The 17,302-nt window shown below is 49.2% G+C and overlaps 5 protein-coding genes across 5 annotated transcripts; 4 read left to right on the top strand and 1 right to left on the bottom strand.

Annotated features, from left to right (window-relative positions):
- Nucleotides 1-48: 48 nt before the first annotated feature.
- On the top strand, nucleotides 49-1,740 carry BP5553_00059 (Uncharacterized protein; the record flags this gene model as incomplete). The annotated part of the gene is made up of 3 exons (XM_032008682.1): nucleotides 49-157; nucleotides 208-1,631; nucleotides 1,684-1,740. 3 exons carry the CDS (start codon nucleotides 49-51, stop codon nucleotides 1,738-1,740), a joined length of 1,590 nt encoding a protein of 529 aa, XP_031872736.1.
- Nucleotides 1,741-3,697: 1,957 nt separating this feature from the next.
- BP5553_00058 (Arsenite methyltransferase methyltransferase) lies at nucleotides 3,698-4,776 on the bottom strand (the record flags this gene model as incomplete). Its single annotated transcript, XM_032008681.1, has 5 exons — nucleotides 3,698-3,729; nucleotides 3,791-3,967; nucleotides 4,020-4,362; nucleotides 4,416-4,520; nucleotides 4,585-4,776. The coding sequence occupies 5 exons, from the start codon at nucleotides 4,774-4,776 to the stop codon at nucleotides 3,698-3,700; spliced, it is 849 nt and encodes a 282-aa protein (XP_031872735.1).
- A 428-nt stretch (nucleotides 4,777-5,204) lies between these two features.
- Nucleotides 5,205-6,116, top strand: BP5553_00057 (uncharacterized protein; the record flags this gene model as incomplete). The annotated part of the gene is made up of 1 exon (XM_032008680.1): nucleotides 5,205-6,116. The coding sequence occupies one exon, from the start codon at nucleotides 5,205-5,207 to the stop codon at nucleotides 6,114-6,116; it is 912 nt and encodes a 303-aa protein (XP_031872734.1).
- A 1,579-nt stretch (nucleotides 6,117-7,695) lies between these two features.
- BP5553_00056 (Uncharacterized protein) lies at nucleotides 7,696-13,210 on the top strand (the record flags this gene model as incomplete). Its single annotated transcript, XM_032008679.1, has 8 exons — nucleotides 7,696-10,066; nucleotides 10,113-11,130; nucleotides 11,571-11,623; nucleotides 11,770-11,803; nucleotides 12,054-12,312; nucleotides 12,375-12,836; nucleotides 12,896-12,946; nucleotides 13,022-13,210. 8 exons carry the CDS (start codon nucleotides 7,696-7,698, stop codon nucleotides 13,208-13,210), a joined length of 4,437 nt encoding a protein of 1,478 aa, XP_031872733.1.
- Nucleotides 13,211-14,244: 1,034 nt separating this feature from the next.
- On the top strand, nucleotides 14,245-16,668 carry BP5553_00055 (RING protein; the record flags this gene model as incomplete). The annotated part of the gene is made up of 2 exons (XM_032008678.1): nucleotides 14,245-14,559; nucleotides 14,737-16,668. 2 exons carry the CDS (start codon nucleotides 14,245-14,247, stop codon nucleotides 16,666-16,668), a joined length of 2,247 nt encoding a protein of 748 aa, XP_031872732.1.
- Nucleotides 16,669-17,302: the final 634 nt, after the last annotated feature.

Below are 17,302 nucleotides of genomic sequence, written 5' to 3'. Positions count from 1 at the left end.
TGAGACTGGCAGACTATCCCTTTCCTACGAGAGCAATAACACATTACCATGGCATCCTTCAACCCCACCCAAATCTTTGATGATGGCACTACAGAGGAGAAGGGCGAGAATGCTCGTCTTTCAGCATTTGTCGGAGCTATCGCTGTTGGCGACCTGGGTAATTTAGCTTTTTGTCTACCTAATATTCCTCTATCTAACGAATCCTAGTAAAATCTACTCTGGGACCAAAGGGTATGGATAAGATATTACAGTCTGCTTCAACTGGTGAAATTTTGGTCACCAACGATGGTGCTACGATTCTCAAGGCTATAGCTCTCGACAACGCTGCCGCAAAGGTCCTCGTGAATATCTCGAAGGTTCAAGACGATGAGGTTGGAGATGGAACTACTTCTGTTACAGTCTTAGCTGCCGAGCTGCTACGAGAGGCGGAAAAGTTGGTTGACAAGAAAATCCATCCCCAAACGATCATCGAAGGCTACAGAATAGCGAGCCACGCCGCTCTGGCAGCCTTAGAAAAGTCTGCCGTTGATCACAGCAACAACACCGAAGCCTTCAAAAAAGATCTCCTAGCGATTGCAAGGACGACCCTGAGCTCCAAAGTCCTGTCGCAAGATCGGAATCACTTTGCGGAGTTGGCGTGCGATGCGGTCTTACGACTGAAAGGTTCTGCGGATCTCAGCCACATCCAAATCATCAAGAAGGCAGGCGGAAAGCTCAACGACTCCTATCTGGATGAGGGGTTTATTTTGGACAAGAAGATTGGTGTGAACCAACCGAAACGTCTTGAGAATGCCAAAATCCTGGTCGCCAACACGGCTATGGATACTGATAAGATCAAAATATTTGGAGCCCGTGTGAAGGTGGGGTCTACTGGGAAGCTGGCAGAGCTCGAGAAGGCCGAGAAAGACAAGATGAAGGCGAAGGTCGATAAGATCAAGGCACATGGCATAAACTGCTTCATTAACCGACAACTTATCTACAACTGGCCTGAACAACTCTTCGCAGATGCTGGAATTATGTCAATCGAGCATGCAGATTTCGACGGCATAGAACGACTAGCATTGGTGACTGGGGGTGAGATTACATCGACATTTGATAACCCAGAACAGGTGAAGCTCGGCCACTGTGACCTGATCGAGGAGGTCATTATTGGGGAAGACACTCTCCTCAGATTTTCTGGGGTTGCAGCTGGTAAAGCTTGTACCATCGTTCTCAGAGGAGCCACAGAACAACTCCTTGATGAATCCGAGAGATCACTACACGATGCTCTAGCTGTACTATCACAAACCGTCAGAGAGCCAAGAACCACATTAGGAGGTGGATGTGCCGAGATGCTGATGGCCAAGGCTGTTGAGGGTGCCGCATTGAAGGTAGATGGAAAGAAACAGATTGCTGTTGGAGCCTTTGCGATGGCTCTCCGACAGTTGCCCACCATCTTGGCAGACAACGCCGGGTATGACTCCAGCGATTTAGTTGCCAAGCTTAGAACTGCCATCTACGATGGTATGTCCACTTATGGACTGGATTTGCTCACCCCAGGGGGTGGAATTGCCGATATGCGAGAGTTAGGAGTAATTGAAAGCTACAAGCTGAAGAGAGCTGTGGTCTCATCTGCCTCCGAGGCAGCAGAGGTAAGTGACCCCTCCGTCCTATTAATTTTATAACCCAGCTAACTGTCTTAAGCTTCTTCTCAGAGTAGACAACATCATCCGGAGTGCACCAAGGAAAAGAGAGAGGTGAGGGACTGGTGGAAACGTGTCTTAATACCTAATGAAGGCGAACGGCTGGGAAAAAGAAATTTGTACCATACCACACCATACCATGATTTGTGCCAGCCTTCGCTGCGGCCATCCTAGCCCACTTATAGACCGTCATGATTACACTACACTGCACTTCATTTCATGATATATGTACCATCTAGACTATGATGTTGCTATTACTCTGTATGGGTTGTCTCTACCTACATGTCAAGGCGGTCACTGACTTGGCAGTATCTGAAGTAAAGCACTGCATTATGAGTGCTGCGAACCTGTAAATGTAATATGCCTCGAACAGCACAATAACACGGGCACACATTGACACAATTAGATTTCAAGTATCGACCGTGGCTCGTGGAAGAGTGAAGTCCCTGTAAGTTCCGCTGTTTCTTTCATCAGGTAACAGCGTGGCAGGTAGCATGCAAAACTACCCAGCTGCACACCCCCGAACCGATCCCTAAGTTAAATACCAAAATAAGCAGTTTCGGTTTTTAAGGAAGATAAGGGCGGCCACTTGGCTAAGTGGTTCTGGTCAAATTGTCTTCTGGAGAGGATCGATTAGGGAAAAAGCGACAAACCGACAAAACGACAAAATCGACAAGAGATGTAGGCATTCGACATCGGGCTGAACTCTTTTGCCTCCCGCGACTCCTTTTCTGTTTAAATATCTCCCTGGTATTTTTATTTTTATTTTTCCAAGTGTTGTAGCTGAACACGTGGTGATGTTCTTTTTTTACTTCTTCGCGTCGCTAAATCGGGTTGGTTCTAAGCGAAACATGAAGGAGAAGCGGAAGCGGATGAACTGAGAATTCGTAGGTGATATAACCTCGTTCATAGCGAAAGGCTTTTTGTAGTCTATCATTATGGCTACACTCTTAAGGCTGTTTTTATATATGGGAGTTTAGTAATCCAATACCCACGATTAGAAAGACAATTCTGCTTCTGGATCACATTTGCGCGGGTGAGATCGACCTAATAATAGCAGAATTAAGGTATATATGCCTAGCTATTCAAGTCACGAATTCAAATTTACGTTATTACACAAAAAAGATAAATGAAAAAGGCTCATGGATAGTAAAGTAATTCTACCTTGAACATCGACGTTGAATGTAGTTGTACCTAGACCAATCAGACTCGCATATTTTCTTAGATCACTCACATGTGTTAAGCGCGCGAAAGAGACGCGATATATGAAGCAACAAAAACTCTATCAAAATCAGCTAAGCAAAGACCTGACAATAACCTCTCTTTTTAAATTAAAAAAAAAAGGGTTTGGTGACAGAGGTCACTAGTACAGGAGTACCGTATTATACCGTCAATTTCGGGTTGCCCTGAGCTGACAGGCGTACGTTTGTTTTGCTTAACGCCCGACGGCTACCAGGACCCGGCGCCCAACGAGGCTATGGCTCTAACCCCCCAGTTTCCCACTAGGCCATCCGGCCAGTTTATTTTAAGGGAATATGCGTATTCCATATTATGTATTTACGTTTCGGTTTTTACCCGCATTCACCTACAGTTAGATCATGTGACCTCTATATGCTTACTCAGCACTGCCCATAAATCCTCTTCACCTATTAGGCTTCTCCTGTTCAGATTTAATACTATCAGATACTTGATCCTACACTTACTCACGCAAGCAACGATGTTCTTATGTCATACGCCCCTATATTTCAGGATTTCAGAGTCCAGCCAGTCGTTATCGAGTATCCGTCTAGTGAACCAGCCTTGGCAAACCATAAAAATAACGACAATCACGAGGCATTGGTAGATTGTCTCTATTCAGTTCAACATAATATATTTTCTAAAATCGAAGGTTTTTGTAACGCCCACTTCTACATTTGAAGCCCGGTAGTCATACCACTACAGTATCTCGTTTAATTCATAAAATGCCCCTCTCTCTAATCTGGACTGGAAAGTCGAAGGTTCTGATTCGGAATTCTTCACGGCTTGACGGCGAAGATCTTGTACGAAGCTAGTATAGCAACAATATTAGCAAATATTGCTAAATGAAGATTCTGCACTTAGATACTCACCGGCCCATTCATTGAGATTAATATCACGCGGGGTGCCGGCCGCGACGACAGTCTTCTTCTTTCCGTCGCTTATATTTGCGCAGCAACCAACAGGCTGCTTGTCACCGCCGCAGCTCGGTTCCTCGAGCATGTCCATATAGACATTCAAGTCGCTGTTGGTATCGACGATCCGGAAGCCTTTTTACCACATTAGCTATGACTTTAACTCTCCACTTGAACCCAAACTTACTATCAAACCCAGCCTCACGCAGATATTTCTCGTAGCCCGAGACCTGACTGGCTCCGGCTACACACCCAACATACAGTGACATGTCCTGTACGATCTTGTCGGGGAGCGGCTTTTTCGCTAGGATATCAGAGATTGCAAGACGTCCACCGGATTTCAAGAGACGGAATATCTCCTTGAAGACAAGCGGCTTTTCGGCCTCGGGAACAAGATTAACAACACAGTTGGAGATAATGCAATCAGCTATCCCGGATTCGAGATTGATTTTTGTAATTTGCGACTCGACAAACTTGACGTTGTCAGCACCGGAGTTTTGCTTATTTTTTTCTGCCCGAGCGAGCATTTCCTTTAAATGTCAGTCTTTTGTATGTCACTTAGATATGAGCTGAATCAATATACCTTGTTCATATCAACACCGATGACACGGCCGCTGGAGCCAACTTTCTTTGCAGCGAGGAAAACATCGAGACCAGCGCCAGAGCCAAGGTCGATGACTGTCTCTCCCTATCTAGTATATTAGTACAGTATGAAAAGTGTATTGCATAGGAAAATACGATTCTAATCTTACCTCTGATAGACTTGCAATAACGAGTGGGTTACCACAACTCAGTCCCAGGTTTGCCTCTTGTGGGATGTTGGCCAGTTCCTCCTCGGAATAGCCAAACGATTTTGCTACGGATGTGGAATATTTGGCATCGCCACTATTGGCAGCGGAGCCGTAGTGGTCTTGGACTTGCTGGTAGATGTGGGCGGAGTCCATGGTGTTATCGACTGGTGAAAGAGATGTTAAATAGATTGATTGAAGTTTGGGGCGAGTAATTGAATTGAAGAACGGTATTTGAGTTGACTGGTTATAATGCTGTTCTCCGCTCAGAAATGCCCCAAGTTTTATACCTGAACGGCTCTTGAGGATCTGTCACCACTTCGATGCCGAGTTGGGTTAGAGTCTTCTTCGCGACTTATTAGCACCACGGTATGGATCTGATTGCGTTGCCAAGACGCTGTTATAGTACGGGCTAAGCGAGATCTAGTAATTTTTCGATATGTCACCGCGTGGTCAACCAATGTAATTCTCTCGGCATGCATTGGTCCGCCCCCACAGCTACACATCCTTGATAGGGAATATATACTTCGTACTGAACATCAAATTCCACTCCATACTGTGCCATGAAGGATGGAAATCAAATCATGACTGCCGCGAAGGTACCTACCAAACTCTCTGCCATGACTGGCAAATGGTCAACGAAGCCACCGGACCATGCGATTACCCGTGTGCGGAACAATCAGCGCCGCCACCGGGCCAGAGTTAAAACTCACATTTCCGACCTGGAACAGAAGCTGGGAGATACGCAACGGCTCCTGAGCCACGCAGAAGCACGTATTGCCCAACTCACAGCTGAGCTCGACAGCTTCCGAAATGGCCATCTTCCTAGTCCTCCCTGCGAGGAGCCAGGCCCAGAATCGCCGAATGGAGACTTTATTGCCTCTGCTGGTGGCGAACTAGCCGATTCTAGTATGAAGGAGCACATTGTCCCCTACGGAACTCATATCTCTCGCTGTTCCAGCGATCCCAGGTCCATCTCGATCGAATCTGAAGCCGAAGCGGTCGCTGGTACCCAAACTGAAGACCATTTTGCTGTCTCCCCATTAGCATCAAGCATAGGAAGGCCCAGATACTCATCTGTGGAATGTACTGCCCCTATCGCAGTCGACGAGCCGCACCCGCTATGTTGCTCATCCGGCCGAGTACAGCCAAGTCAGCGACCGGCGGACGAAGCTTCTGGCTGCACATCGCAGATATCAGCAGGAGCAAAGGATGCTTTGGAGAAGGCCTTTTTGTCGTTGCCGATGCTCCGCGGAAACAAAGAGAGCGTCGATCAGCAATATCCTGATCTAGATCCTGAGCAACCCGATGAATCGACAACTCTCTGTAGCAACGCATTTGTGCTGATCGAGCAACAGAATGTCCGCGGCCTTGATATTTCGGTCATCTCTGAGCGACTACAACAGGGCTTCCGGCGGATTGAAAGCGGGCATGGCGACTGCGGGGTAGAAAACCGAGTTCTGTTTGCTTTGCTCGACCATATCAGCAGTTCATGAATTGGATTTCCGTGTCAGCCAATAGAGGACCAACTTTCTTTGATGGGGTGGACGGCCGCATTCTTGCTGCTCTCGATGGAGAGCATCCCACAACCGGGTTTCGTGAGTGGCGATAACGAATGGTCGATTGTCTACGGTACGGCGGAGGCGCTGGGTAGCCGCGGTCCACCGAGATTGCCACTCTTCTTAGTGTTGCTGAATACTACGTAAGTACCACGTACTACGGTTTGAGAAGAGAAGCACTCGAGTAAGAGAGGTACGAATAGTACGAAGTACTACGTACTTAGTACAGCGAGGTTTGATGAATAGGAGACGAATGAGCCGAAGTTAGGCCGGGGACCAGGGGCATCGTGGGCCACTAAGCGAGAAGTCGGTGAAAAAGTCGTGGCGCTGGCTTACCTAAGTACGGGGTATTCTGCATTATTAGCGGCGGATGACCCGATCTGACAGGGGAAACTTCGTAGAAGGATTGATTTAATTGATATCTGATAATTGGTGATGGATACTTGATGATTGATACCGCTCTATGCTCTACGCTCTTATACTTCTCTCTCTGCACAGTACAGTACACTCCGTACAGCTCAGTCCAGCACAGTAATCCTCGCACAACCACGGCAGATCCTGCCCCTTGCTGCCAGGGAGACGACTCGGAGGTGTCGGAGTGTCGCAGAAAAACGCACGGCATCGGCGATGCTGCATATAAACGGACGATATGACGAATAAAGAGCGCGGAGGGTGATGGGTGATGGGTAATAGTGATAAGCTGACGGCGCAACTCTTCCTGGACCTGACCTGGCCACAGAAAAAAAAAATGAAAAACAGAAATCCGTGCGTGGTACTACGTGCTTCGTAGGGAGTAGGTATGGTGAATATCAATGTGAATATCAATTTATCAGCACCATTGTGAATCTTTTTCTTTGCCGTCCGCCCTCTCTCTACCCCAAACCCGACGCGGCTGCAAAGAACCTCGTGGCCCCCGCCCAGAGACGCTGGATGCTTCGTGCTCTGTACTTGGCTCGTTATACGTGGAACATCGTTCGATCCCTTGCGAAGTAAAACGTTCCAGCAACCTGTGCCTCCTCGCCCTCCTCGCCCTGGTTCTCTCTCCTCTCTTTTTGCGGAGGCGGAGACAGACGGAGGCGGAGTGAGTGGAGCGGCGGACAACCAGCACAGCGTTCCACGCATTTCTAAATCGAGACCCCAATTATAATACGTGCTACTCGAGTACGACGTTCAACGCGCAATACGACAGTACAAAGCCCTGGGAACGCCAACCTCCAGCATCCAACATCCAACATCCAACCTCCCCGTCCTGCCACCACCAAACATCCTTCTCCCCCATCCTCCCGAGGGCATTCGATCTTTATCATTGTGTTGTTTTTCTCGCGTTGCTTTCGCATTTAGCAAGCTATTTAGCACCCGATCTACAAGCCTATTGATTGTCGCTTTCGTGGGCTCTGCTCGCATTACCGCCCGCTACTAATATCGTTCCCGCACACGTTCATTGCGTCCGCTCACACACACAAAGACATCGCCTTGGCGACGTCGCGATCCAGCCAGCAACGTTGAAGGCGCCAATATGCCGCGACGGCGGCCCCCTCGAGATGGCCCCGTCGTAAATAATCTAATTATCTTTGCAGCAGCCATACTATTTCTCCCATGGCTGGTCGACGCTCAGCAGCAGCAGCGACCGCTCCGCCAGCGACACGAGTCGCCCCACGAGAGCCTGGAGGCAGAGGCCGTACACACGATCGGGGCCACCAAGATCCCCCATCCCATCGAGACTCCCCTCACCTCCGGCCGGCGGAAGAATACGCTGAGCGTGAACAACGAGATTGAACATCAAAACCGACACATCAACATCAAGAACGATGCGAGCGCCATCGCAACTTTGGCTCCGGCGGATTCCGCCGTTGCAGCACCTCCTGCAAGACAGTCCACCACCACGCGTGCTGGGCTCTCCTCGCCGCATATTGCGCGGAGTCTTGAGGATTGGGAAGTGGAAGACTTTGTGCTTCTGGCGACCGTCGATGGGAAGTTACATGCCAGGGACCGGAAGACTGGCAAGGAGAGGTGGGAGCTGTCATACGAGCGTCCCATGGTCGAAACAAAATACTTTCGACGGAATAGATCGGAAATCGAGGAGGATTATGAGTCGATCCCGATCGATGACTTCCTCTGGATCGTCGAACCGAGCCGAGATGGAAGTCTCTACATCTACAGACCCGGTGGGCCAAACCCCGGCCTTGTGAATACCGGTCTCACCATGAAGAAGCTCGTCGAAGAAATGTCTCCGTATGGAAATGAAGATCCTCCCGTCATGTATACTGGAGAGAAGAGGACCGATATGATAACGGTGGATGCCAATACAGGCAAAGTTATCAAATACTTTGGCCCGAAAGGTGCTTTGGTCGGCGGCGAGGGTAACTGCGCGAATAGGAACTTCCCTAGTGAGGAGTGTACTAGCGCAACCCTGACAATTGGCCGGACGGAGTACACAGTTGGTATCCAAGCACGAAAAGATGGCCATCAAATTGCTACTCTAAGCTTCTTTGAGTGGACACCCAACACCTACGACCAAGATCTACAACGACAGTACCACGCGACGCCCGATAACAAGTACATCTACACAAGCCACGATGGTGGTGTCATTGGATTTGATCATGACCGAAGCCGGGCGGATGAGCCCGGGAGGCTGTTCAAACATAAGTTTGCATCGCCAGTCGTCCGGGTCTTCGACGTCGCGAGGCCTTGGAACACTGAAAAGAATGATCCAGAGCTGATTATTCTTCCGCAACCAATGCCGCCTGATCATGATGATGAAACAGCAGCTCAACACCGGGCTAGCAGTATCTTCTTGAACCACACTGAGGATGGCAGTTGGTATGCCATGTCTGGTAGAACATACCCTCTTGCTGTCCAGGGCACTCAACAAGCCCAGGTTGCACAGCAAGGGTGGCAGCAACACCGACCTTCATGGGACATCATGAACGAATTGCAACTTTCAGAAGCGCTTGTTGGGCTGCACTCGATTGAGCATGCTAGAACGGAGCCCCTGTTGACTATCTCAGCTCCCCTGGACAAAGATCAATTGGACCACACCTTTAACGACAATGTTCCTGCATTGATGGATGAACCAACTGTGCTACAGCGTTTCCAACAAATCCCGGGCATTGCAGCACATAACCTTCTTGAATTCGTCAAGAATCCCGTGTTGATAATTTTCTTGATCGGCTTGCTACTTACCAACCAACGGCAGGTCCGAACTTGGGTTGGCCGTTTGAGTGGAGACAAGAGGTTCACTTCATTACCGGAAGGTCCGGTGCGTGAGGATACTCCAGAAAGCGACCAGCTACCCCAAGCCCCGGAAATTCCCGTTCCCAAGGTGGAAGAAGAACCCAAACCAGCGCCCGATGCAACTACTGAAAAGGAAGCTCCGTCCCCTCCAAGAGAAGCTCCAGCGCCCCCACAGGCAGTTTCAGAACCAGATAAGTCAGCCGATAAGCCAGTCGATAAACCGGCAGAAAAACCGGCCAAGAAGGCCCACAGGGGGCGTCGGGGTGGAGTGAAACATAAGAAAGGAAAAGCTGCTGCAGGTGATGGCTCTGAACCTGCTCAGGATCGTTCTCAAGATGGCAATCCGCCAAAGCCGCAACCTACGGTCGAAGATGCTGTTCGTGATGCCCAGAAACTGGGCGAGCAGACAAAGCTGGAGCCCGACATCCACACCATATCTAATGACCCGTCAGAAGTGTCGGGGCCAATTATCCGCATTGGTGCACTCGAAGTTAATACTGAAAAGCTTATCGGGACTGGGAGCAATGGGACAATGGTCTTCGAGGGCAATTTTGATGGGCGCTCCGTCGCTGTGAAGCGGATGCTCATCCAGTTCTTTGACATCGCGTCTCAAGAGACCAAGCTCCTTAGAGAAAGTGACGATCATCCAAATGGTAAGTTATTAGAAATTTCGAAACGGTCGAATACTAACAGTAGCAGTCATCCGATACTTTGCTCAACAACAAGCGGCCGGCTTTCTATACATCGCCCTTGAGTTATGCCCAGCATCTCTCGCGGATGTCGTTGAGAAGCCACATCTGCATCAGGATTTAGCTCGAGGCGGCGAGAGGGACTTGCCGAATGTTCTCTATCAAATCACCAACGGTCTTCAACATCTGCACAATCTTCGTATCGTCCATCGGGATCTGAAGCCTCAAAACATTCTAGTCGCAATGGGCAAGGATGGCAGACCCCGCGTCCTCGTCTCGGACTTCGGTCTGTGCAAGAAACTAGAAGGCGAGCAATCATCCTTCCGTGCAACTACAGCCCATGCGGCAGGTACCTCTGGATGGCGTGCACCCGAGTTACTCTTGGACGACGATGCCAAGGAAGGACCCTCGATGGTCGACGCAAGCACAGATGGCGGCTCAGGTTCGATTCTCGTTAGTTCGGATATAATGCCCAATCGGCGGGCAACTAGGGCGATTGATATCTTCTCGCTGGGCTTGGTATTCTTCTATGTCCTCACCAAAGGCTCACATCCCTTTGACTGTGGCGACCGGTACATGAGGGAAGTAAACATTCGGAAGGGCAAGTATGATCTCGGCCGGCTTGCCATGTACGGAGAATACGGGCTAGAAGCCGACGACCTCATCGGTTCCATGCTTTCACCAGAACCTAAACAGCGGCCCAATGCCCGCGCAGTCATGGCTCACCCCTTCTTCTGGACTCCAAAGAAGCGTCTCAGTTTCCTTTGCGACGTCTCGGACCATTTCGAGAAAGAGAAGCGCGATCCACCTTCCCCTGCTTTGGAGGAACTCGAGCGTTTCGCTCCTCGAGTTGTTCGCGGCGACTTTCTGAAGTATCTTGGCAAAGATTTTGTAGATTCCATGGGCAAGCAGAGGAAATACACTGGAACTCGACTTCTGGATCTCCTCCGGGCTCTACGGAACAAGAAGAACCATTACGAGGACATGTCCGATAAGCTAAAGAAGGAAGTTGGGCCCCTACCAGACGGGTACTTGAGTTTTTGGACAATTAAGTTCCCGGAGCTTTTGATCGTTTGCTGGAATGTAGTATATTGTTTGGAATGGGACGAGACGGACCGCTTCAGAGAGTATTATCTACCAGCTGGTGTTCTCTAATAGAAGGTACATTTGGAAGTAGTATTTCGTGTAGGCATATTTGTAGGAAATAGCGGGCACTTGGTTAATCTTTGAATTTCTGGGATCTTAGTTTACTAGGACGCGATGGGATAATACAATGAATGTTTCTCGATGCATCTCAGCTTTTTATGAAATCATACCTGAAAGTGAAACTGAGATATTAGCTACCAGGCCACGGACCTGATGGCTCTTCATCCGGCCATATGGCCATCAGCGCATTTTGAAACCGGGAATTACCGAAGAGACCAGTGCTTGAAAATAATAACCTATCAAATAATAATACTTTGCTTAGAATAATGCCATTACCCGGGCTTAAAACCGTGATAAAGAGGAAGCTCGTACAGAGTACGTTGTACCGTAGCAGGTCACAGCTTATAACTTGAGAGGATGCAGGCTCCCGAATGTGGCTTGATATTCCCAGCCACATCATCCAGCTCGGCCCAGAACGTTGGGGAGGTCACGCATCCCGGGCGGAACTGACACCTTCACAGTTGCCTTCCCTCTGGATACTTCCTACAATCAATTGTATTTCTTTGGGCGCATGCTTGTATAATATCTATAGGCGCAATCCGGCCACATTCAGCGCTATATTGAAAGCAGCACGAATCTAGCTCTGAAGCAAACATAGCACAGCGACACTTCCCTTCACCTTTGCGACAACCCCTCATTAACACCGTTCAAATACGCAACTGATTAGCCGTGGGTATGCGCTTCACCTTCTCCCATGGGTTCATCCTATCTAATTCCAATAGCTTACAAGATCTTCCTAATCTAGGCACGCACAACTCTCTAAGCTGGACTTCCGTCAGACACTCGGTCAACAAACCGCCCCAGATGTCGGTTTCATGTATGGAACCTACCACGGCCCTCAAAAGTACCCAGCTAATGCCAATACAGTACTACCGGCGGAGAAAGCGCAGTATTCTGCTATCATTGATGGAATACTTGCTTCGAGCGACCTCCAAACCATCTCCGCGAAACAAATCCGGAAAGGGCTTGCGGCGCAACTCGACATTGACCTCTCAGATAAGAAGGTAGGACAAACATGCGCCATTCACACATGTGGCTCCAAATAGCTAATATATAACTCCTACAGAGCGCGGTTCAAGACCTTATATTAGAACGATTCGACCGAGCCTCAAATGCCCACAATATCCCCGTCCCGACTACTGAAACCGCCCCTCCACCTGCCACAAATGGGTACCATTCCGGGGTGAAATCAGAAGCGGAACCTATACCATCAGGCTCAGCCAGCAGTCGTGGCATATCAACGCCATCTGCTATTAAAGATGAAGACTCCGAGGTTGATGTCAGCCCGCCAAAGAAGAAGCAGAAGCGGGCAAAGCCTGTGGACGATGCGAAGCTGGCGGCGATGCTGCAGGCGCAGGAGAATAGTAGGGCGAGGCCTACCAGAGGAGGCGTGAATAAGAAGGCGAGCGTGCGCAAGAAGGCGCCGAAGAAGAAGAGCGAAAAGAAGGTGAAGGCGGAGGATGATAGTGATGTGGAGCTGGATAGTAATGGGGAGGTGAAGGAGAAGGTCAAGAAAGGCGGTTTCCATGTGAGTCTGCCCCTCTACTCCTAGGTGTTGGGGCTGTCGCAAGTGCTAATAGTTTGTAGAAACAGTACCACCTTTCGGCGCCGCTTGCGGATTTGGTCGGTGAGCCTACTGTAAGTCTTATGTTATTTTCTCCCTTGATTCCCATAGGTGCTGCCTGCTTGGTTCTGACTATGATATCTTAATAGCTCTCGCGGCCGCAAGTCGTTAAAAAGATATGGGAGTACATCAAAGGTCGAGATCTCCAAGACCCAGCCGACAAGCGCCAAATCCTCTGTGACGAGAAGATGCAGCTAGTGTTCAAACAGGACAAGGTGCACATGTTTACCATGAACAAAATACTAGGCAAGCAGCTCTATGACGTCGAAGAGGAGTAATAAGGTATCTTCACCGCTCGTCATTCTCCCAGGCGCGACACTATTGATGGGGAAGGGGCTATTTTATTGAAATATGACTGAGGCTCGCCCCTGGAGCTTCTTATGGCCAACTGGGAAACAGGGATGAGACGCACTGGGGTTTGGAAACTGGCCATACGGCGTTTTAAATAACATAATGCGGTATACGCGTTCGGAGTGAGTTGCTTTTTTTGCGTCTGGGCTGCTTCTTTCTGCATTGCATGGCTCGCGGTGGTTGGAAAGCGGCTTCGGAGCACCTGGGTATGCTATCAAATGGGATGGAGATAAATAAATGGTGACTTATGAGCGGATAATTTACTTCGGTAGTTATGGTTGCATAAAAATGGCATTTTACGTTTGCGTTATCTCGGAATGAGTGTTAGAGGGTGGTATGTGCTGTGTTAGTTAAGGAACTATAGCTTTTAGCCTCTTTATGCCTTTAGAGGATAACAGTTGGAGGTGTACAGTACAGTACCAGTATAACTTAAAGCCATTGTTAACATTGGTTAGTAGCATGACAATACAAGTAATGTCTCTCTTTTCAAGTTGTACATGTACGTAGTAGCAACATTAATGTGACTCCTTACCGCCGACGCCACCTATCACCTGGCTGTCCTATGTGGTCATAATTGCACTCATTGTGAGTCGAAGCGTCGATGTTGTCAGCAATCAGTGTGGCGCTGGTGGCTCAGCCTTCCGCGGGGTCGCTTCTGGTTGCTCCCGTCGCATTTATTATTATTGTAGGGAAGTGACCTGGATTTCGCTTCTTGTTTTGCCCCACCACCACTTCCTGGCTCCCCAGTTGCTTTCAACATCAACCCCAGACAGCGAACGATAAAGTATAAAACCCCCATCAGTGCAACTTGCTTTTGTCCAGCAACATCTGTTTTCTACTAGCATACAGAGATTTGGGTGAATAATTCGGGTTGGATTGTGATTCCTCTGCCCTTGTGGCTAATTGAGCTTTTTCCTGGTGCATAACGGAACAGCGGACAACAACGAATCCCGCAAACGCAATGGCTTCTATAGGAACGGACCCAGGAGCAAATGAGCGCCGACCTGCAGACGGTCCCAGAGGCGGCCGAGGACGAGGCAGAGGTAGGGGACGGGGACGAGGAAGAGGCGATGCACAGAATCTGGGGGACGAAATGCGACCCGCCCAACACCAGATGCGACGGAGAGGAGGCGGAGGGGAAGGTCCATCTGGACTATTGTCACCTCAGAAGGCGCCTCGAGTTATGCCCCAGAACGAACAGCTGCCAACGCCCGCCAATGGAAAATTAAAAGCGAAGGAAGTTGAAGCTTCGCAGGAGGGACAGGTGGAGGCTGAAGTATGCTTCATTTGCGCGTCGGAAGTGATGCACCATTCTGTTGCGCCGTGTAATCATCGGACATGTCATATCTGCGCCTTGAGGATGAGGGCGCTGTATAAAACGAAAGATTGTCCGCATTGTCGAGTCAGTCTATCCTCCTCATTTTTCTATGAACCCATGCTAATCATTCGATAGACGGAAGCCCCATTTGTAATATTCACTGATGATGCCACCAAACGATTCGAGGACTTTACCGCAGCGGATATTTCCAACACAGACGAGAATATTGGCATTCGATACGAGAATAATGATATCATGGAGGATACAAGACTGCTCTTGCGATATAATTGTCCCGACGGCGATTGCGATGTTGCATGCTTAGGATGGCCGGACTTGCATCGACATGTCAGGGGTCTTCATCACAGGAAGATTTGTGACTTGTGTTCGCGGCATAAGAAAGTCTTTACACACGAGCATGACCTGTTTACTGATGCGGAATTAACAAAGCATATGAAGAAAGGGGACGATAACCCGGGTGCTATCGATCAAAGCGGATTTAAGGGCCATCCTTTGTGTGGATTCTGCGGGGAAAGGTTTTATGGTGATGATGAGCTTTATGTTCATTGCAGGGACAAGCATGAAAGATGCTTTATCTGTGATCGAAGAGGGGGCCCGCCGCAATACTATCTTAACTATGAGAAGCTGGATCAGCATTTCAGAAAAGATCACTTCCCATGTCTGGATAGGGAGTGTCAGGAGAAGAAATTTATCGTCTTTGTGTCAGAGATGGACTTGAAGGCTCATCAGCTAGAGGAGCATGGAGATAGTCTTTCAAAAGACGTACGGCGAGATGCGAGGATTGTCGATATGTCGTCGTTTGATTATCGAGCTCCTTATTTTCAAGAAAGGAGAGGTGGAGGAAGTCAACGAGAACAACGTGAGAGTCGAGGGAGAGGAGGGAGGGGAAGAGGAAGGGATCCAAATGCGGAAGCAATACCTGCTTCAAGTGCACAGCCGTTACGGCGAGATGAGCAGGCGTTCCAACGACAGATGGCAATCCAAACTTCCCAGTCGGTAGCGCCCCGCACATTCGGAGGCCAATTATCGACGCCTGCACCCACGCGGGAACCAGCCAGCGTTACTGCACCACGGCCCTCTGGGAACGTGGATGCTGTGGCCGAAGGCGTTCAAAATATTGGGATTTCCCAACCGAGCCTAACACCCCAGGAACAAGCTCGCCAGCTTCGCCATAGAGAAGTTATTGAGCGTGCCAGCTCTCTACTCCAGAACGATCAGACAAAACTTGGTCGATTCCGGAGTTCGATTTCTGCTTTCCAATCTAATAAACTTGCCGCACCTGCGCTTATCGATTCCTTTTTTGCGCTCTTTTCAGACACAACATCAAGTGCTCTGGGGACTTTGATTCGCGAGGTTGCGGATCTTTATGAGGATAAAAGCAAGGCAGATGCAATTCGGACAGCATGGAATGATTGGCGAGCTATTAACGAAGATTATCCCTCTTTGCCTGCGGCTAGCAGTGCCACTGGTGGCTCTATTCCACTTGGCTGGGCTTCTATAACTTCATCCACCCCCGCATCTTCCTCCTCCACTCCATCTGCAGCGAAATCAACTCGGGTGCTCAAACTAAAATCATCCACAGCTAAATCCTCGCGGTCATCAGTGTCACAAACGCGATCATGGGGTACAGCTTCAGGACTCTCCTCGTCCAGCAATCCATTTCCCGGTCTTCCAACACCAGGATCGTCGAGTCGGAGCAAAGTCTCGACCGTACCATGGGTCGGTTCCTCATCTGCTCCACCTTCAAATGTATCGTCAGCGCCCACCTCCCGACCTGCTTCTCGTGGTCCACCTCGAGCAGCCGTAGGCGGAAGTGATGCTTTCCCAGCGCTGCCACCAGCTCCCAAACCCCAGAGTTCTATCTTTGGTTACGGCTCCGGAATGGTACGGCGCGATGGAGGTCGCGGTTCAGGCAACGCGGCGTTCTCGTGGGGCGGTGGTGCCGGTGATCAGGGTACTATTAGTGAGAATGAGGCCTTGGGAGGAGATGAGGGCGGGAAGGGGAAGAAGAAGCAGCAGAAGAAGAAGGTTTTGATGAATTGGGGATAAGGTGCTGTGTTGTTTGTGTACTGATTTCTCACTACCTGCCATAGAGGGATTGGCGTGAGATTAACAATGATAGCTAGATATATGTGAGCGGATACGTTGTGTAAAGGAGTATTATAAAAGCGCATCGGTGACCCGAATTTTTTGGACGTGCGAAGATCAATAAAGTCCATTAGCAGTGTTTATTCATGTATTCCATTTTCCCTTTTGCATTCGAAGCGACTCGTAGATTATCGTTAATGGCTAGAGGTACAGGGGTTTCTACTCTTCCGGAGTGAACGATATATGACTTTAATGCCAACTTCTCTCCCCTTCAAGTTAACTACATAGGCAACCTTCTCCACTACCCCGCCTTACTATTTCATGCCATCAGGAGCACGCTTAGAACGCAATTGTGGCGCTAAAGCTTTCTTTCCATCAATTAGCAATGACACCCAACCACGCTTCGACCTCTCCCAATGCTTTCTAATCCCTATTTACCTTTAAGCTACCCCACGGCTCCCACCTCTTAATATGATCTCGGATGAATTAAACTTTGAAAGTACATCACCGGGATGCGCGGAGACTGCTTGGATCTTGGGCTTTTGTGGAGTGCTCACATCAGCAGGATACTCCGTGGTGGTTGTCACGAATTCGG

The sequence above is a fragment of the Venustampulla echinocandica genome, assembly GCF_003357145.1.
Source record: "Venustampulla echinocandica strain BP 5553 chromosome Unknown scaffold_0, whole genome shotgun sequence".
Taxonomy (NCBI): domain Eukaryota; kingdom Fungi; phylum Ascomycota; class Leotiomycetes; order Helotiales; family Pleuroascaceae; genus Venustampulla; species Venustampulla echinocandica.
Note: the sequence above shows the minus strand (reverse complement) of the source record. Positions and strands in the feature narration are given on the sequence as shown.